Source organism: Scyliorhinus canicula, chromosome 6 (assembly GCF_902713615.1).
Source record: "Scyliorhinus canicula chromosome 6, sScyCan1.1, whole genome shotgun sequence".
NCBI classification, from domain to species: Eukaryota; Metazoa; Chordata; class Chondrichthyes; order Carcharhiniformes; family Scyliorhinidae; genus Scyliorhinus; species Scyliorhinus canicula.
Genome location: NC_052151.1, coordinates 65204290 through 65225653, shown reverse-complemented (window position 1 = coordinate 65225653; position 21364 = coordinate 65204290). Strand labels below are relative to the sequence as shown.

The window sequence follows — 21364 nt, the reverse complement described above, 5'->3', positions numbered from 1 at the left end:
TTAACCTGTCCCTACTCCGCTCCAAGGTTCCCTTCTGCTTCAAGATGTTGCTCGTTATGGGCGGTTCCTGAACGTGGCCCCAATTAATTGGACCATGTCCCAATCATTTGTATTGATTCTCTTCAATAAAGGGGTCGGTCCTCGATCACTGGGCGGGCCCTAGGTAACCGTTGGCCTGCCTTTGTTTTAGTCTCCACTGGCGCTGGGAAGTCAGCCCTGGTACTGATTGCTTAAATGTTTCTCTTTTGTCCCCGGAGATAGCTCAATACTATGCTAATGGCTTGTAGTATCAGTTCTCTCGGGGATCTGCAAGTTCCAATCCACAGGCAAACGTTGCACCTGCTTGTTTTCCTAGTACTGTCCAATTTTCCCTTTACTCTTTGCGAATGTCCATTTTGGAATCGGGACGTGGCCACCCCAGGTGGCTACAAAGAAGACCACCATCATACCGTTGCCAAAGAAAAACCAGGCAACGTGCCTCAATGACTACTGTCCGGTGGCCCTGACTTTAGTCGTAATGAAGTGCTTCAAGAGGTTGGTCATGAAGCGCATCTCTTCCATACTCCCAGAATGCCTTGCTCCACTGCAAATCGCATACCGCCTATCCACAGCAGATGCCATCTCCCTGGCCCTATACCCGTCCCTAGAGCATTTCGACAAGAAGGACTCCTATATCAGACTCCTATTTATTGACTACAGATTTGCCTTCTACACCATAATCCCAGCCAAGTTCATATCAAAACTGCAAAACCTAGGACTTGGCTCCTCACTCTGCGATAGGATCCTCGACTTTCTAACCCACAGACCACAATCAGTAAGAATAAACAACAACACCTCCTCCACAATAGTACTTAATACCAGGGTGCCGAGGTACTTATCCCCTTACTATACTCCCTGTACACATATGAATTTGTGGCAAAATTTGGTTCCAACTCCATCTACAAGTTTGCTGACGATACGACCATAGTGGGCCGGATCTCGAATAATGACGAGTCAGAATATAGTGATTGAGAATCTCGTGGAGTGGTGCAGCGACAACAATCTATCCCTCAATGCCAGCAAAACTAAAGAGCTGGTCATTGACTTCAGAAAGCAAAGTACTGCACACACCCCTGTCAGCATCAATGGGGCCAAGATGGAGATGGTTAGCAGTTTCAAATTCCTAGGGATACACAACTCCAAAAATCTGTCCTAGTCCACCCACGTCGACGCTACCACCAAGAAAGCGCCTATACTTCCTCAGGAAACGAAGGAAATTCAGCATGTCCACATTAACTCTGACCAACTTTTACAGAATCACCATAGAAATCATCCTATCTGGCTGCATCACAGCCTGGTATGGCAACTGCTCGGCCGAAGACCGCAAGAAACTTCAGAGAGTTGTGAACACAACCCAGTCCATCACACAAACCTGCCTCCCATCCATTGACTCCATCTACACCTCCCACTGACTGGGGAAAGCGGGCAGCGTAATCATAGACCCCTCCCACCCGGCTTACTCACTCTTCCAGCTTCTCCCATTGGGCAGGAGATACCGAAGTCTGAGAATACACACAAATAGACTCTAAAACAGCTTCTTCCCCGCTGTTACCAGACTCCTAAACGACCCTCTTATGGACTGACCTGATTAACACTGCACCCCTGTATGCTTCACCTGTTGTCGATATTATCTACTTACATTGTGTACCTTGTGTTGTCCTATTATGTATTTTCTTTTATTTCCTTTCCTTTTCATGTACTTAATGATCTGTTGCGCTGCTCGCAGAAAAATACTTTTCACTGTACCTCAGTGCACGTGACAATAAACAAATCCCAATCCAAATCCAACCAACAAACTTACCCACTTCCGAAAACTGCACCCATTTACCGGGAGCCACCTTGTGTGCCACTGCTCACCTCATAGCCGCCACCAGAAGTCTTTTATTGATTGTCTGTCTGATTGAGTCTTTTAAAGTTTAAACTTAAAGTATACATCTGGTAAAATTACACATTACACATCAGATGTACAAGTTTCAATGATTATTTAAAGGCTGTAGGGACAGCAGTTTTTTTTCACTATGATTTGTGAATGGGTGTTTTTATTTTGTTTCATTACAGAATCACACTTGCCAATTTTATTATATAGCTCATTGGTTGTGAAGATAATGCATACTGGGTGGAAGGGCATGAGTTGGCATAGACAGTATGAGGTGCAATGGGGGTGGGGGGAGGTGGGCTGGGAGCATGAGTTGATTGAGGGAGCCATGAAAAGTCGCTGGAAGCGTGGGTTAGGGTTGAGTTGGAAAGAGAACATGGAAGGGCCATGGGGTGACATTTTCAGCTTACCTTTCAAAAGGTTCCTAAATTCAGACAGTGGTTCACGATTTCATTCAAAGGCCATGGATCACCAATCATGGAGCTTACCAAACTCCACAAAAACTGCAGAGGGCTAGGATTTACCTGCGCAATGGAGCAGGCTAGGCTTGCTACCTTAATTCATGCCAGAGAACAGTGGAGGCACTGGGAATGGGGTGGAAATCCAGACTCACTTCTCTAATCTATTCCGAAGGCAATATGAATCCAAGTACTGTTCACATAAACAAATACAGCAGTCACACGCAATAGATGTTCAAACATTTAACTAACTTCTTTGAACCAACCAAGGTGTTAAGTTGTCAAATAGCCAGATTGAAAATATTGGAACCTATATAGATGGGTATCAGGAAGTACTATGGCTCAGTTCAACATAAATGCAAATAAACATGATTAACAAGTGAAAGCCACCCAGGAGCAGGGCAAACATATATTATTTCATCACCTGCTGACCTGGTTTTCCCATGCTCTGCAGATTCTCGTCACAACTATAGAATATGGATTCTAACTCAACCCTTTCTTCTTTGTTTTATTCATAGTTGTCCTAATAATAAAAGCATTTATATAAAAGGGATGTTGGATTTTTGGAAATAAACAATAGCAAGGGAAAGGAGTAAAAAATTAAAATCAAATTTTCCACCACTGAAATGCTCAGTGTATACAAAGTATTGGAAAATGCTTCTGTTGTTCAATTGATTTTGCAGAAATGTGTCTGCAGCAAGTTACATCTGCTGATCATTTAAGTAGTAGTTTGCTTTTGCTAGTAATGGAAACTCTGATTCAAATGAAACTTATGGTATCAGGTGCTATTTCTGTTTCCTCTTCCTTTCATATCTTGCATTGTCAAAAACATTCCCGAGTACGTTGCATTACAATGTTTGTAGAAGTGTTTCTAGTAATTGTGTAATGTTCACTGGTTTAATCTATTGTTTTTGAAACAGATTTGTATTTACCAATTTTGAAGGAAATTTCAAGTATTACCTGCTTTTAAGTAGTTCAATTTTTGTTGAAATGATTTCTATTAGATAATCTTTTCCAATGTACTCTACAACAGGATGAATTGGATTCCCTGTCTCACCATTTTGTGAGCAAATGAATCTTACTGAGAAAAATGGACACAAAAATGGTCTCCCTCAAAAATTGGGATTGCGAATTTGCCATCTCATCCCTAGAGAAATATTATCAGATATTATCAAATATGGCATGCAGTATGGTTTAAGCCGGTGTTTCTCCAAACTTTTTTCCCCCACTTTTGCCAACCGGCTGACCTATGGGAGCCAAACCGGCGACACACGCTGGCTGACCTTCGTGACACATGCCACGTTCGCTTAACTTTAATGCGAATGGTAAGCCTGCATGATCTCACTTGAATCAGGCTCAAAGGAGGAGAGGACAATGCACATATCAGGTGCAAACATCAGCGCATTTGTTTGTGCTGTTTTTATCGTTATGAAAACGGAAAATCCAACCTCGCACATGTAGGTCGGCATGAAGGGAAATAGCAACAAAATGTGAGTTTTTCTTAGCACTGGGAGATGGTATTCCAGAATGTTTCCAGCCTCATGGGCTTTTAGCGTGTTTTTAATGTGGTATCACAGGTCAGCTACAGCAGCATAGTCTTTTCATTTAGAATCAGCTATACGGTATAACTGACTCTGGGACGGGTCTTAACCTCAAAAGGAATTTTTGACTCACCACTTCTCTTTCAAAATCTGAAACTTCTACTCTCGTTTACCAGTACTTCCATGCTTATAACACACATGAACTTTCCATTTGCAGAATTGACAAAACCATGGGGTGTATTCTACGCCTGCCCAGAAGCGTGTTCCTCGGCACCGCGCCGTCTCCGGCAGTGGGATTATCTCATTGTGGCTACCCCATGCCGATGAGAAATCTGTGGGTGGCGGTGTGCTGCCGACAGAATAGAGAATCCCGCCGGCGGAGAATTTACTCCCATACCTCAAGAAATCATCTTTATGCAGCTTTGTTCCCGATTAAATTTCTTCTTTGTCGGCCGTTAACCAGAGGCCCTGGAGCTCTGTACAGAGCTAACAATAGCACTGATTTGGCCTGTCCTGGACACTCCAGGGCAGCTCTCTCCAGCAGATTCTGTTGTGAGATGCTGTCCAGTAGGTACAATGCCGATTTGAGTCTCTGGCTATCTCGTAGTTTTAAGAAAAGAATCCATCTTCACAGTCCAGTAGAATGGAAGCAACTGTGCTCCGTGATTTGGGTCCAAAAGCACATACAAGGCGCTTGATGTTAAATATATGTGCAGGGTGCATGACTTGCACTCCCCTGCCAATTCTGGCTGGAAGCCTGCAGACAGCCTCATTTATTTTAATTTAAAAGGCAGCAGCGACCGCCATTCTCAGTGTAAAAGCCGGAGCGGCCGTTCGGTGCTTCTTCCAAGATCGGGACTACCGCAGGAGCAGCGGGACTGATCGTTCTGCCACCCTTCCAACACCCACGAGTCGTGACCCTCACTTTGAAAAGCCCTGGTTAAGCTATACAAAGGAAGAATGCAGATTTGATCCTTGATTTATGGTGCATTAGCTGGAGCAGTGATGAATGCATGACAACAGATGTCAGGCTAGATGAGAGAAAGATTGTCTTTGGAATAAGCAGTGGATGTCCAACAACTGCTGATTCTCAGCTTCCCAATTTTACACCTACAAAACAGTCCCTATTTCATCTTTAGTTACTTAACAAAATGTGGGGAGGGTGGATCCCCTAGACAAGAACAAAATATTTGATGTGCTTTATTACCAGAATGTGTTTCTTTTCCCAATATATCAATTGTTCTGATGTTTGTGACTTTAGGTCATGTCGATGCTGGTAAAAGTACTTTAATGGGCCATCTACTTTACCTTCTGGGAAAGGTAAACAAACGTATTATGCACAAATATGAACAAGAATCGAAAAAAGCAGGAAAAGCCTCGTTTGCCTTTGCTTGGGTCCTGGATGAGACGGGTGAAGAAAGGGAAAGGTACATGTTTGTAATTGTTTTTCTAATTACTGTCTGATTCCTTACACTTGTTCAGCAGCCATAAGACTTTAAGAATTTTCAAAAAGCATTCCTCTCCCCACCTACATGTCCCCATCAGGTTCTCTCATCTCGCATTGTAAGTTGGAGAAATGTAGGGAAAAGCCTTCCAGAAATGGTTTAAACACTGATCGCAAACGTTATGGGTTAAGAGCCGGAGAACTTCCATGAAACCTCCAGGTGTTTTGTGTTTTTGAGGGCAAGGTTCCCCAGGTAGTGGTCACCCCCTTGCAACATTCCCTTTAGTTTTCTTTCGTGTGAGCTAGTGATTTATTTAAGTGTGTGGCCCTTTAAACATTTTTGCTCACTGTGCATGCATGGTAACTTAGAGGCCAACATGCAGAGACTCTCGGGTTGCAGCTGCAGAGCTTACAGGGAATATTGTTATTTGGTCCAAGAACCTTGCCCAAGAATCCAGTATTCACTTGGGGACGCCATGGATCAGGTTGATCCTTATCTGCTGAGCCCATGAGAGCACTTCCAAAGATTATAATCAGGTAAGGAAACGCTCACCTAACCCAGGGAGCGAAGGCCAATTGTTATGCCTTTCCCTTGACCAAGGATCAATTCAATCAGCACAGGCTGGAACTGGCCTTTCCTATTTCAATTGGACCAGTGCTCAGTGGATAAATTGAGGTGTTGGTCAGCAACGTTTGAAAAGTTAAACGTATTGGGAGTTTTGTGGGGAAAGCCACTAATTTAGTTTGCTCCAGGCTGCTGACTTTACACTCATCAGTGTATTCTAGCTGTTAGCCCACAGAAAAGGAGGAAAACAAAAGTTGCTTTTGTGCAATGCTGGCTCAAGTGGAAATGGTGCAAGAGCAGATCAACTGTATTTGGTGGAAATCCCATAAAGAGAATTTAGGATGAAGTAGAGCTTGCCCTCAGAGTGGAAAAAAATGATGATTGACACTTAGATTTTTGTGATTTTATTTGGGACTCTGCTAGACATTTGATGATTTTATGAATTATGTTGAGGCACTTGATCGTATTTTACTCAAACTTATTTTCCTTATTTAAACTTATTTAATAACGTATTTATCATAAGTTATTTATCAAATGTAGCTATCAATGCACACAGTATGATATTTAAATTTATTCTCCAAAAATAAAAATACATTGTGGGTACTATGGAAGTGCATGTCTTGACTGAAAAATAATACACTATTATTTCATATTTTCAGAATTTCTGGTATTTTTGGTCTTATTTAAATATTTAAATGCAGCATCCTGAGATCACCATGTGAAAAGCAAAAGTAATTCCTGGTTCTCCTCATTGGAGTCTGGTATAGCTTTGTGAAAGCCTATTCATTACAGGTTCTGCCAATTGGTAGAAACTGAATCAGTACAGTGTTGTGGCTCTGAGCATTGTCACAGAGTTGGGAATGTAGACTGTATGTCCTTTCCACTGAGTTTCCAAGACCAGCCATGCGAAAAGATCAGGTTCAACCAGCCATGATAGAATAGAATTTACAGTGCAGAAGGAGGTCATTCGGCCCATTGAATCTGCACCAGCTCTCGGATAGAGCCTCGCCCCTATCCCCATAACCCCACCCAAACCTTTTGGACACTAAGGGGCAATTTATCATGGCCAATCCACCTAATCTGCAAATCTTTGGACTGTGGCAAGGAACCAGAGCACCCTGAGCAAACCCATGCAGACACGGGAGAAAGTGCAAACTCCACAGTCACCCAAGGCTGGAATTGAACCAGGACCCTGGAGCTGTGAGGCAGCAGTGCTAACAACCATGCCATGGCATTGGCGGAACTTAGTGCGCATGGTGGTTGGACTGGTCCAAGTCTGGGCAGCCAATCTGGGCTCCCGCAACCAGATTTAAAGCCGGTCAGGCACTACCTGGTTGGTGTTGGGATCATTGTCTTGGTCAGGGGGAATTTCATGCTTCCCAAGAGCTGCTGACAAGCTGTGGCCGTCAGCTCTCCAGGACTGGCAGCGGCATTGAGAGCTGTGTCCACTACTGGTGCAGCTGTGGCCTAAGCTGCAGGATCATTGCCAGAGCCTGGAGTGAAGATAAGTGAAATAGCCCTGCTGCGACCATCAGGGATGCCCCAGCAAGGGGAAGGAGAGTGGCTCAGTGAAAGGGCAAGTGGGAGTCCACATTGCTGGATCTGCCCGTGGGGCATGGACTGTCCAAATAGGTTGAACCCCTCACCAGAAGTGTAACAGGCCATGTTGGAAGAATGGGGTTTATAAATATTGGATAAAAATTAGATGTGTTCTCTTCATTGATATTTAAAATTGTCAGCATACAAAAATATAAATTCGGCCAATCCTGAACCAAAACTAAAAGAAGGATTGAATGGAGCAGGAGGCTAAGTACCGGGGGCTAGATTCTCCGCCGGCGGAATGCTCCATTTTTTTGGCAGCCTGGGGGGTTCCCAACGGAGTGGGGCTGCCCCGCAATGGGAAACCCCATTGACCGGCCGGCGCAGCGGGACGGCGAATCTAGCCCCAGTTTTTTCCTCTGAAACATGGTTCATATCTAGTTCAGCTTGACAAAATTAAAAGCTTAATTCTCTGCTAAATGTAAAGAGCTAACGCCATCTAGGTTTCAGTAGTCTTAGTCGGTACGCAGGAGCATGAATGCACAATACAAAATTGCTGCTATTTGGTTCTAAATTCATATTCTCCCTCAGAGAAGCTGCAATGTAAATAGTGGGGGTAAATACAAACAGGTGCAGTAGTGGGTTGTAGTCTGAGGTTGGGGTTGAGATCAGACCAGTGACAACTGTGAGTACTTGGTGGGTGAAAACCTTGGGTGCCTTAAATGGAATTCCATATCTCGCATAAATGGACTAAATATAACTTATACCGCAATGGTGCATAAATGGAGTATTGTGTTCAGATAAAAGATAAAAATGTCCATTCTGATATTTCCAGAGGTGTAACAATGGATGTTGGAATGACAACATTTGAAACAAAGACCAAATTGATCACACTAATGGATGCACCAGGTCACAAAGACTTCATTCCAAACATGATTACAGGTGCTGCACAGGTAAGGAGAAAAATGTTTCTGACGCAGTACTATCCAGCAAATTTATATTAGAATTTAGATAGGTTTGTGAGAATTGAAATCACACTCCAAAATATCAGGTCCAGTGTGTCAACTAATGTATTTTCTATGGTATTTGAAATCATTAACCTCCAAGTATTTTGAAGTATTTGATCACGACTGTCACTAGAATGGTGGTGATCATAAGAAATAGAAACAAGAATGGACCATTCAGCCCATCGAGCCTGTTCCACCATTTGGTAAGATCATGGTTGATCTAATTGTGGCTTTAACTCCATTTCCTTGACTGCTGCCCAGAGCCTTTGGCTCTCCTTGTCAACCAAAAACCTGTTTTACTCGGCTTTTAGCACGTGGAGCACATGAAAGAGTGGTAGAAGCCAAACTCCTCATCGTGGCTTTTAGCAAGAAAGTGGATGAATAGCTGCACAAAAATTTAAAAGGCATGGGTAAAGGTAATGGAAATAGAACTAAGGTCTTTCTGAGAACCAGCATCGTAGAGTCATGACCTCCTTCTGTGTTATGCAGTGCTACGATTCTGTAACTATCTTCAGTGTGGTACTGCTTTGCTTTTTGTAAACTGAATAGGTGTAATATTCAATGTGGCTGCTTGTGCGGTTCTGTGTAGATTTAGTTGAGTTGTGGGGTCTAGTCTATTCCAATCATAAATCTGCAATTTTATTGACTTGCTGCAGTATTACAGCCACAAACCCCTTCATAGATTATAAATGAATTTAATAGTAATATAGGCCCAATTTAAGCCCTGTGCATCCAATGAAAACTAGGGGCTGGTTTAGCACACTGGGCTAAATAACTGGCTTGTAATGCAGAACAAGGCCAGCAGCACGGGTTTAATTCCCGTACTAGCCTCCCCGAACAGGCACCGGAATGTGGTGACTTGGGGCTTTTCACAGTAACTTCATTGAAGCCTACTTGTGACAATAAGCAATTATTATTATTAGGGAGTTGAGTGCCTATAATAGCAATGGAATTCTTGCCATTATGTTCCCATCTGCTACCATTTCAAATGTGCAGTTTTCAGAGTCACATGGCTTTTTAAAAAGTAGTTTTGACAAAGAATCATCCAGACTCGAAACATTAGCTTCCTTGTCTCTCCACAGATGCTATCAGACCTGCTGAGATTGTCCGGTATTTTCTGTTTTGTTGGCTTTTAAAAAATTAATTCCTGGCTTGTGGTCTTCACTGACCAGGGTGCATTTATTACTCATCCCTAATTGCCCTTGAAAAAGCGGTGGTGAGCTGTCTTCTTGAACCGCTGTAGTCCTGGTGTAGTTATAACCACAGTGTGGTTAGAAAGAGATTTCCAGGATGTTAGCCCAGCGACAGTGAAGGAATGACAATATAGTTCTAAATCAGGATGGTGGGTGGCTTGGAGAGGGACTTGCAGGTGGTGATGTTCCTATGTATCTGCTGCCTTTGCCCCTAAATGGTAGTGGTTGTGGGTTTGGAAGAGGGTGGCTGAGGAAGCTCGGTGAGTTCCTGCCGTGCATCTTGTAGATGATAAACACTGCTGCCAGTGTTCGTCAGTGGTGGAGGGAGCGGGTTTGTGGGTAGGGTACCAATCAAGCAGACTGCTTTGCTTGTGTGGTGTGAAACTCCTTGAGTGTTGTTGGGAGTTGCACTTATCCAGGCAAATGTGGAGAGTATTCTATCACGTGCCTGTCTTGTGCCATGTAGATGGTGGGCAGGCTTTGGGGAGTCAGGGTGGTGAGTTACTTGCTGCAGTATTCCTAGCTTCGGACCTGTTCTTGTAGCCACGGTAATTATATGTCTACTCCTGGTCAGTGGTAACTTTCAGGATGTTGACAATAAGGAATCAGTGATGGTAATGCCATTGAATGTCATAGGGTGATGGTTAGATTTTCTCTTGTTAAGGCCATAAGATCATAAGAAATAGAAACAGGAGTAGGCCTGCTCCATTAGGATCATGGCTGATAAAACATTCCTCACGTCCACTTTCCTACTCGCATAATACTTCATTCCCTTACTGACCAAGAATCTATCTAAGCCTTAAATACGTACAAGGACTCTGCCCAACAGCTCTCTGTGGCAAGGAGTTCCAAAAACTCTCAACCCTCCGAGAGAAAAAAATCCTCCTCATCTCAGTCTTAAATTGGTACTCCTTTATTCTGAGAGATTATGCCCTCTGGTCCGTGACTCTCCCATGAGGGGAGAAATCCTCTCCACATTCGCCCGGGCAAGCCCCTGAAGAATCCACCTCTCATTCCTCTAAATTCCAATGAGTAGAGTCCCAACCCCCTGTTTAACCTTTACTCAAAAGACAATCCCTCCATATCCGGGATCATCTTAGTGAACTTTCTTTGAATTGCCTCCAATTAAATAATATCTTTTCTTAAATAAGGGGAGCAAAATTACTCACTGTACTCCAGATGTGGTTGCACCAGTACCTTGTTCAGGTGCAGCAAGATTTCCCTACTCTTATACACCAAAACCCTTGAAATAAGGGCCAACATTGCATTTGCCTTCCTGATTACCTGGTGCACCTGTGTGCTAGATTTATGTGTTTTGTGCTCAAGTACCCCAAGTCCCTTTGTGTTGCAGCTTCCTGCAGCTTTTCCCCATTCAAATAATACTCTGTTCTTTTGTTCTCCCTTCCAAAATGAACAACTTCACAATTTCCCACATTATACTCTTTTGCCCATTTCCCGGGAAAAGCAGGAGTATGGCACCAAATCAGAATGCTCATTTGTATAGTTAGTGCAGACATCATGTGCTGAATAACGTCTTTCTACGCTCTAACAGTTCTGTGATTCTGGGAGAACCTTTACACCGTGTTGGTCAATGGGACAGAGTCTTACGATCAATCAGTGCATATTTAACTTTTTAAACAGCATCTAATTATGATAGTTGAAGGTGGAAAGAATTTTTTAACTTGCCTGTCAAAAGATTTGGAATTCCACAGCAATCTTCCCCAAAATTCACAAATTGACTTACTTGAAGTGGTTCCCACAGCCTTCAAAAACCCACCTGCTTCAATAAAATAGAAACCTTTTTTAAAAAAGTATTTTTACTCGAGACATTTTCATATAAATAAACAAAAGCAAAGAACAAGCATACAAATTATAAACAACCAACACCCGCTCCCCCAATACAGCCCTCTTCTCCCATTCTACCTTTCCCCCATTTTAAAAAACCCGCCCCCCCACCCACTCACACACACATTCTCTTCCCCATTCCTGACATCTTAATCCGCCTTTAAAAAAATCAGTAACTGGCTTCCATCTCCAAGTGAATCCATTGGCTGACCCCCTTAGGATGAAACTTGACCTTCTCCAGCCTCAGATTTCCACCAGGTCACTCACCCACATCCCCACTTTTGGTGGCTCCAAGCCCCTCCACCCGAGCCAAATCCGTCTCCGGGCTATCAGGGAAGTAAAGGCCAAAACATCGGCCTCTCTCACCTCATGAACTTCCGGGTACTCTGGTACCCCGAATATCACCACCTCTGAACTCGGGGCCACCTTCACCCCCCAGCACCTTGGACATAGCGTCTGTGAACCCCTAACACAAACTCCTCCGCTTCGAACATGCCCAAAACATGTGGCCTTTAATCATTCTCCCCCCCCCCCCCCGTATACAGCCCACATTTATCCACAACCCCCTCAAAAAATCTATTCATCCATACTACCGTCATATGTGCCCTATGAATTACCTTAAACTGAAAGAGGCTTAACCTCAACACGATGAGGATGGATTCAGCCTCTGCAGGGCCTCAGCCCAAGTCCCGGCCTCAGCCCAAGTCCCGGCCTCCACCTCCCCTCCCAGCTCCCCCCACTTACCCTTTACGTCCCCCACCAGCGCCCCCTCCTAGTCCAACAACTCCTTGTGGACCTTGGGACACCTTTCCCTCCCCTATCTCATCCTTCGAGTATCTTACTCTGCAACCCTAGGAGCGGCAGTCCAGGAAAGAATGGCACCTCTCTCCAAAATTGTCTGCCATTGTCTGAAACCGTTCACCCTGGGCTAACCACACTCTTCCTCCAGGTACTCAAACTTCGGAAATTTGCCCCCTATGAACAGATCGGCAAATCGCTCAATCCCTGCCTGCCTCCATCCCCGAAGACTCGCATCCAAACCCCAATCCCCACCGGCGCAAACCTATGGATATCGCAGATCGGTGCCCAAACTGAGACACCCTCCAGTCCCAAATGCTGCCTCCACTGCCCCCACAACCTTATGTTTGACACCACTACTGGGCTCACCGCAGTGCCTGGCCGGCCAGAACGGCAGAGCCGCTGACAACAAAGCCCTTAAACCTTTTCCCCAACATAATGCCGCCTCCATCTGACCCCAGCCTGACCCCTCGATCCATTTCCTAGACATGGCGATGCCCGCCACCTTGTAGGAGTTCATCATGTTTGGCAGCGCCCTCCACAACCCCCCTCGTCCCCGCTCCAGGAAAGCCTGCCTGACCCGTGGGGTGTTCCCTGTCCGCATAAACCCAGAGATCAGTGCATTCACCTTTTTGAAGAACGACTTTGGGACGAAGATTTGGAGGTTCTGAAACATAAACAGAAACCTTGGCACCACCATTATTTTTACTGTCTGCACCCACACCGCCAGCAACAGCGGCAGTCCCACCTCTTAAAATCCCCCTTCATCTGCTCCACCAATCTAGTCAAGTTCGCTTGTGCAGCTGTGCCTGGCCCCGTGTCACCTGGATGTTGAAGCATCTAAAACCCGCTCCCACTACCTTGAATGACAGCTCCCCATATCTCCTCTCCTGCCCTCTAGGCTCAATTGGGAACACCTTGCTCTTCCCATATTCAACTTGTACCTGGATAACCGGCCACATTCCTCCAAAATCCCTATAATTTCCCCAGTGCTACTCAATGGGTCCGAAATGTATAGCAGCAGCTCAGCATACCCCAGGCACAATCACAGTCCAGTCCCTCGACGCCCTAAGGGGCTGGTTTAGCTCACAGGACTAATCCCTGGCTTTTAAAGCAGACCAAGCAGGCCAGCAGCACGGTTCGATTCCCGTACCAGCCTCCCTGGACAGGCGCCGGAATGTGGCGACTAGGGGCTTTTCACAGTAACTTCATTGAAGCCTACTCGTGACAATAAGCGATTTTCATTTTTTCATTTCATTTCATTACCAGCGGCTCTAACGCCAAACCTAAGAGTAATGGGGAGAGAGAGGACACCCCTGCCTCGTCCCCGATGCAGCCAAAAATATCTCAAACTCATTCGGTTCGTCCGCACACTTGCGACCGGTGTCTTGTATAGAAACTGGATCCGGTCCAGAAACCCTGCCCGAACACAAACCTCCCCAGCACCTCCCTCTCCACCCAATCAAACGCCTTCTCCACGTCCATCGCCACTTCCACCTCCTGTCCCTCCGAAGGCATTACAATTACGTTAAGCAGCCTCGCTCAATCCACGAGGCCAACACCTTCTCCAACAGCGTGGCATCTACGTTCAGTAACGATATTGGGCGGTATGATCCACACTGCTCCAGATCCTTGTCCTTTTTCAGAATCAGGGAGATGGAAGCCTGTGACAATGTAGCGGGTAGTTCCCCCCTCTCCCTTACCTAATTATACACCCTCACCAGCAGTGGTCCCAGGCCCCCCCAAACCTTTTATAGAAATCCACTGTAACCTGTCCGGATCAGAGTCTTCCCTGCCTCATTGCCCCCAAGCACTCCATCACCTCCCTCAACCCTTTTGGGGCCTCCAATCACTGAACCAGCTCCTCCTCTACCTTGGGAAACTCCAGCCCGTCCACAAACCTCCGCGTCCCCTCCCTCCAGGTTGGGGGCTCTGACTCATATAAACTCCTGTCGAATGCCTCAAACACACCATTCACCCCCCCCCCCCCCCCCCCCCCCCCCCGGTCCAACACCACCCTACCCTTATCGTCCTTCATTCTGCCAATCACCCTCGCCGCCTCTTGCTTCCTCAACTAGTGGGCCAGCATACTGCTTGCCTTCCCTCCGTACTCATACACTGCCCCTTTTGGCCCTCCTTAACCGTCCCACCATCTTCTCCGTGGACACTAGCCCAAATTCCATCTGGAGCCTCTGCCTCTCCTTCAACAGCCCTGCCTCCGGGGCCTCCGAATACCTCCTATGCACCCTCAGGGTCTCATCTACCATCCTTGCCATCTCTGCCCGCTCTGCTTTCTCCCTATGCGACCGAATTGAGATAGACTCCCCCAAACCACTGCCTTAAGCGCCTCTCACAGCGTGGCAGCTACCCCTCCCCCCAATCCCAATGTGCTCCATAAACCCTTCAGCTCCTTCACCACTGCCAACACATTCATCGACCTCCGGCTTGATTGGTCCAAACTCAGCCCTATAATCGTTTTAAAATCCTCCCCCCATGATCAGCTGGTGCGAGTCCAAATGAGGCATTTTCCCCAGCACCCGCCTCATGAAACCTACATCATACCAATTTGGGGCATAGACATTTACGAGGACCACCAGCAACCCCTCTAGCTTTCTACTCACCATCACAAACCCCAACCCCCCTCCCCCCGAGTCTGCCACAATATTCCTCACCTCGAACGCCACCCGCTTATTCACGCCATGCCCCTTGTCTTCATATCCAGTCACTAGTGAAACATCTGCTCCATTCATCCTTTCCTCAACCCTATCTTTAAGCGTGTCTCCTGCAGTAAGGACATGTCCGCCTTCTAACTCCTTTGGCGCAAGAACACACGTGACCGGCCCATTCAGTTCCACGTGACCAGCCTGGCTGGGGGGCTCCCTGCCGATCAGCCATATCCCTTTTTGGGCCAGCCCCCATCCCTCCAGGCCCATCCTCGGATGTCCACCGTCATCGATCCTTTTCCAACTGCGCCACATCCTTTTCAGCAACCTCACCCTTATACAAGACATCAGCCCTATCTCCTCCCCCCTGCGCCTACCTCCTGACGGCACCCCACTTCACTCCCGATAACAAGCCCGCCCAGCTAGCATGGTGGCCCCCGCCCAAAGCCTCCAACTTCCCTGCCATCCTCAATTCCGACCCCCCCCCCCACCGTCCATACCCCCCTAAAAAGCAACAAAAGTACATAAGTACAAAAGTGTTCCCCCATGAAAAGCCCACCAACAAAAACTCTTCAAAGAAAAAAAAACTTTCAAAAACAAATACACACACAAACTCCTCCAAAGTACGATGTCCTTACTGTCCTCCCAGTCCATTGTCCCTCATAAACTCCATTGCCTCCTCTGGTATGCTGAAATAGTACTCATGCTTCTGGAATTCACCCAGAGGCGTACCAGGTACAGCACTCCGAATGTCACTCTCCTTTTAAAAGGGCAGCCTTGACATGGTTAAACCTGGCCCTCCTCTTCGTCAATTCTGCTCCCAAGTCCTGGCACGTCCTCAGTTCGTTCCCTTCCCAGGTACATTTCCTAGTCTGCTTTGCCCATTGGAGGATCTTCTCCTTGTCCAGAAAGTGGTGCAACCGCACCATCATTGCCCTTGGCGGTTCGCCCGCCTGTGGCCTCCTCATCAACGTCCTGTGTGCCTGGTTGACTTCTAGGGGCCAGTTAAAGGTCCCCTTCCCCATCAGCTTCTCCAGAACTTTGGCCACATATGTGCCTGCCTCTGCACCTTCGATGCCTTCAGGCACCCCACGATCCTTGAGTTTTGTCTTCTGGAGCAATTCTCCAGATCCTCCACCTTCTCCTTCAGCCTCTTTTGGGTCTCCCGCATCACCCCCACTTCGGCCATCAATCAGGCCAACAGCCCCTCCTGCTCACCCACCATCTCCTCCACTTCTGGATCGCCCGGCCCTGGGACTCCAGTCTCTGCTCCACTCTCTCGATCCCCGACTTAATCGGTTCCACCACCTTGGCCAGGGCCTCCTTCCTCTGCTGACCAGGATTTTGCATTTAGGAACTCCACTAGATTCTCCGTTGAGTTTGACCATTGGGCGGGCAGGGCAGCTCTCTTGCCCTCCGCCATCGCATCCTGCGGTGCACCCCGAAGACTGTCCTGTTCCAGCAGCTCTTTTCTTCTTGCCCCACTCCTAGTTTGTGGATCCATCCACCAGCCCGTCCTCACCTTCTCTTGGCACTCCTGCACCCTTTGGCCAGGATAAAGACCAAAATATACTGCCTTGAGCAGGATCCATCAAATGTGCGACTGCTCACTCCATGGCCGTCACTGTAGGACCCAAAAATAGCAACCTACGGGTAAAATGTATTTGGGGTAAATATTTTGCAGCAAGTAATAGTGAACCATCCCTCACCTTCAAAGCATTTTGGGTCGCAATGTGCTACACTTCCTGCCTTGGGGAAAATGACAGGCAGCACGAATAGCCTGGCAATTTCAAGTTCGTGGTTCCACAATGCCTACCATTTGATTCTCCCAAGGCAGGTTTGCTCAGGGAAAATTAAGTCCAATGGGTTTATAGTTTGGAAATCTTTGCCAAAAACCATTGTTGAAACAGAATCAGTTATTTTTGCAATGAACTCAATGAAGCACATTCATGTATATATTTAAAATGGACATTGTATGTTTGAATGTACCGTGCTTGCATAAGGGCTACAATGATGCATTTTCAACAATTATTTTAAAAGAAAGGCATTTGGAAGAGAGGAACATTAAAGAATATTTTTGGAAGAGCAGGATTAGAATAGGTTCCTCCTGTGGAATAAAATACTGGAGCACAATTAATGGATGAAAGGATAATCTTGAGCAATGCTGCAATTTGGCAGCCTTTGTTATCTGCATTTTCAGTTTGACACCCATTTGACATAAACCAACTGCTGTCTTTTTTTAAAAGAAAGGCAACAGTCCAGTATATAATGCGAAAATGTACTGTATCTAGAAACTATATTTTGTTACCTAAATTAGTGTTAGTATATGTATTGTTCATCCCTCCTATTTATAGACTGTCTTTATTTTCACTATAGAATTGTTTGGCTGATGCTGTGCAGTCGTATATTAGTTTTATCTCAATATTTCCATTCTGTGATTAAAGGTACCAGTTAGCAAACCTGAAAACTATGAGTAATGAGCATAACAGAAGTGAAAGAAGCAAAGTGAAATGCACAATTCTATACAAAGTCCTTGTCTTATTCTGATTTATTGCAGCTTGTTAATAACAAAGTGGCAGGGGTAGACTGTAAACATGTAAACTGATGCCACAGTATTTAACAATGTTATTGGCAACATAGCTGCAATGCACACCAATCAGATACCTCCTGTAAAACTTATTTCTGTTCAAACAAACCACCAATTTCAAGAACTGTTTTGTAATGTGGCTCTTCAAATCCACAACACTGATTAATGATTCACAGTAGAAAAACATCAATGATGGGCAGCACGGCAGCACTGTTGCTTCACAACGCCAGGGTGCCGGGTTCGATTCCCGACTTGGGACACTGTCTATGCGGAATCTGCACGTTCTCCCCGTGTCTGCGTGGGTTTCCTCCGGGTGCTCCGGTGGCCTCTCACAAGTCCCGAAAAACATGCTGTTAGGTGAATTGGGTATTCTGAATTCTCCCTCTGTACCCGAACAACCCCCGGAATGTGGCGACTAGGTGCTTTTCCCAGTAACTTCATTGTAGTATTAATGTAAGCCTACTTGTGACAATAAAGATCATTATTAAATTAGGAAGGAAAACAGCGAGTATACTGTAAAATATATTTTATTCACTATTTTTCACACTATGAAGTCTGGTACTAATTGTCAAATATAACTTGGAACGATCAAAACACAGTAGATGGAATGAGTTACTCAGCAAGTTAACCGATTGCCAGTTGACACCATGACCGGGATTCTCTCAGCCTGGGACCGAGGAATCCCTGCGACCGGGCCAGCCCCCCCCCCCCCCCCGGGCACGCGATTCTCAGCAGAGCAGAGAATCGGCGCCATTGCTGCCGGCGTGGTTGGCGCGGCGCTAGTCACGGGCTGCTCTACGCGGCCGGCCCTCTGATTCTTGGCCCGGGATGGGCCGAAGGGCTCGCAGCCAGCGGGAACTCTGCATGCAAGGATCGGGTGGCGGCCTGTGAGGGGGGGGGGGGGGGGGGGGGGCTCCATTGCGGCCTGGCCCACGATTGGGGCCCACTGACCGGCGGGCCGGCCTCTCTGTCCCCTGGCCTCTTTTCCTACGCGCCGGCAACTGTACTCCTGCGCCATGTGTCGGGGCTGGCGCGTTGAAGGAGGCCACCGCGCATGCACACGTTGCCGCCGGCGCCACTGCGGAGAATTCCGCCCCGTGTCCCTGATTCCTGCTCTTGTGTAAACCTCATGATCACCTGGTGAGTTCAGAGTTAACAAGAGTAGCTGGTGGATGAGACAGTCCATTAGCTATTAGTGTTGTGCTCACCTTTCAGTGTTCTCAAAAGCAGAACATTGGACAACTACTCAGCCAGATGAAATTGCGGAGTTGAGTATGCATTAGCTTTCCCATTTGCCACTTTTGGTGCATATATTATTTACAAACATTTTGTGTTAAAGGATTTGCATTCAGTCACTGAAGTTTGGATAACAACATTAACTATGCCCTCATATCATTTGATGCCATTGTCACTCTTTGATATTTATGTATATCCTTCTAACGTTCTAAAGTCACCGATGCCCTTTGCCTATTTATTTCACAAATTATTCGGAAGCCACTCAACGTCTTTTGCCTGTCCAGTAAGACTTTGAAGGCACCACCTAGCAGCTTCTAATTATTTCCTAAAAGATTCCAGGTTTTTGTTTCTGCTTCTCTTTCTGGCATTCATTATAATTTAGTAATTTGTTAGTTTGAATTTGTCTCCCACTTGTGGTTTAATTTATGGTAATTAAAGTACTATTGAAGATGAACTTTTTTCATTTACTTTTTAATTATTCTATAAGGTTATCACTCACCTTCCTTCTTTCCAGACCATGTACAAAAGTTATTTCAATGTGAAGATCCTTACTTTCACATATCATAGAATTTACAGTGCAGAAGGAGGCCATTTGGCCCATTGAGTCTATCCCGGCCCCTGAAAGAGCACCCTACCTAAGCCCACACCTCCACCCTATCCACGTAACCCAGAAACCTACCTAATGTTTGGACACTATGGGGTAACTTAGCGTGACCAATTCACCTTATCCACACATCTGGACTGTGGGAGGAAACCAGAGCACCCAGAGGAAACCCACGCAGACACTGGGAGAACATGCGGACTCCGCACAGACAGTGACCCAAGCCAGGGATTGAAGCCATATCGCTGGCGCTGTGGAGCAACAGCGCCCACCTCAAACTAAGTTGGGCAGTTCATGGAGGTTCCTGCATCCATTCCACCAGGATGCTCTGACCAGTGAAGAAGAATATACGGGAGCCTTTCCCACCCCTCTGCCCACCTTAAGGATCCCTATCCAAGATCATACTGACCTTCCTTTTGTGCATGTCCATCTCTATCCTTAGCCAGAGCAATATTACCAAATATTTAAATCTTTTCTCTGGCTTATCAAGGCACTTAGTGCATCCCGTTCTACTCCTTTCAGCCTATCTAATTGGTTTTGCAAAATAAAACAAGTTTGAAATTATCATAAAAACAAAACTCACGCAAAAGTTGGAATTTAATAAAATCTTCAAAAACTATTTTGATATGTTTTGTAAAATGTAAAAGAAAAGTGTTTTCTTAAGCCAGGAAATTTAACTAAAGTGAACTTTGTATTTTTAATTTTCTTCCTTAACTCCAGGCTGATGTAGCAATTCTAGTTGTAGATGCAAGCCGAGGAGAATTTGAGGCTGGATTTGAGGCTGGTGGACAGACTAGAGAGCATGCATTGCTAGTTCGTTCGCTTGGCGTAACACAGTTGGCTGTTGCTGTTAATAAAATGGATCAGGTAATTCTAATGAGTCAATGTCTAACACATTACCTCAATACAGTTTATACCACAGTTTCCTGTGTCTCACGAGAAAATGGTTTGTTTGTCTAACGGTGGCAGTTTTTGGTTGGCATTGCAGGTGAATTGGCAACCTGAAAGATTTAAAGAGATATCTAATAAACTTGGACATTTCTTGAAGCAAGCAGGTTTCAAGGTAAGATGTCCATTTATAGTGAGGTTGCCATATTCCATTTTTCTCTGTCGCAATACAAAGTAATTTGTCAGATAAACAGATGCATAACTTATACGCTAGAAAATTAAATGCCTCACATTTTAACGGCACTGCTGACTAGTGCTTTCATTATAAATCCCAATTTAACGTCACATTGTAAGATGCTCCCTTTTTGAGTCATGCGAGAGAACTAACAGTAAAATTCAGTTTCTGTGGCAGCAGTGAAAACAGAAGACATGAATGAAGGTTTAAAAACACACAAAAATAAAGCACATAGAAAGGTTTTGATTTTCTTAATTACAAATATTTAAAGTATATTTTGATGACTTATCCTCTATTGAAGTGTTTTTGCTACTGCTGATCTATTTTTAAGATAAATAATGCCAAGTGCAAATTGGCATTATATTCCACCCTTGAATGGAATTCAGCCTTTAGTCTGTCAGATCTTTTTTCATTGTGCAATGAAAGGATTAATGTCACAATAGGAATATTTTTATTACTTTCTATGTATGTTAATTTTCTTAATTTTAATGTTTTTTTAATGAATTGGGATAAAGCAAGTAATTGAACAAGAGATGCTCTTCTTCATCATGAAGATTGCAAGCAAGAACCCGTGCTCCAAAAGTGTAAAATCTGCAGTATATAATCTCTGGACTTCTGCCTTTATTAGGATTCTGATGTCGCTTACATCCCTACAGCGGGACTGAATGGCGAGAATCTAATCACCAGAAGTCAAGTACCTGAACTCAAAGTCTGGTACAATGGACCTAGCCTGTTGGAGCAGATTGGTCAGCATCATGTGATACTTTATTTCCTCCTTCATTCTATTTATAATTGTCTTATAATTTATTAGGTTAATACGATCATTAATTTCAATGGGGTATGCAATTA

The 21364-nt window shown here is 45.3% G+C and overlaps 1 protein-coding gene across 2 annotated transcripts in view; it reads left to right on the top strand.

Moving 5' to 3' along the window:
- hbs1l (HBS1-like translational GTPase) overlaps positions 1-21364 on the top strand; it is a 208211-nt gene that overhangs the window by 164077 nt on the left and 22770 nt on the right. For both annotated transcript variants that reach the window (XM_038799399.1, XM_038799398.1), the window contains 5 exons: positions 5176-5341; positions 8298-8415; positions 20113-20259; positions 20381-20455; positions 21144-21261. In XM_038799399.1, coding sequence (XP_038655327.1) covers positions 5176-5341; positions 8298-8415; positions 20113-20259; positions 20381-20455; positions 21144-21261 — 624 coding nt within the window. The remainder of the gene's footprint in view (positions 1-5175; positions 5342-8297; positions 8416-20112; positions 20260-20380; positions 20456-21143; positions 21262-21364) is intronic.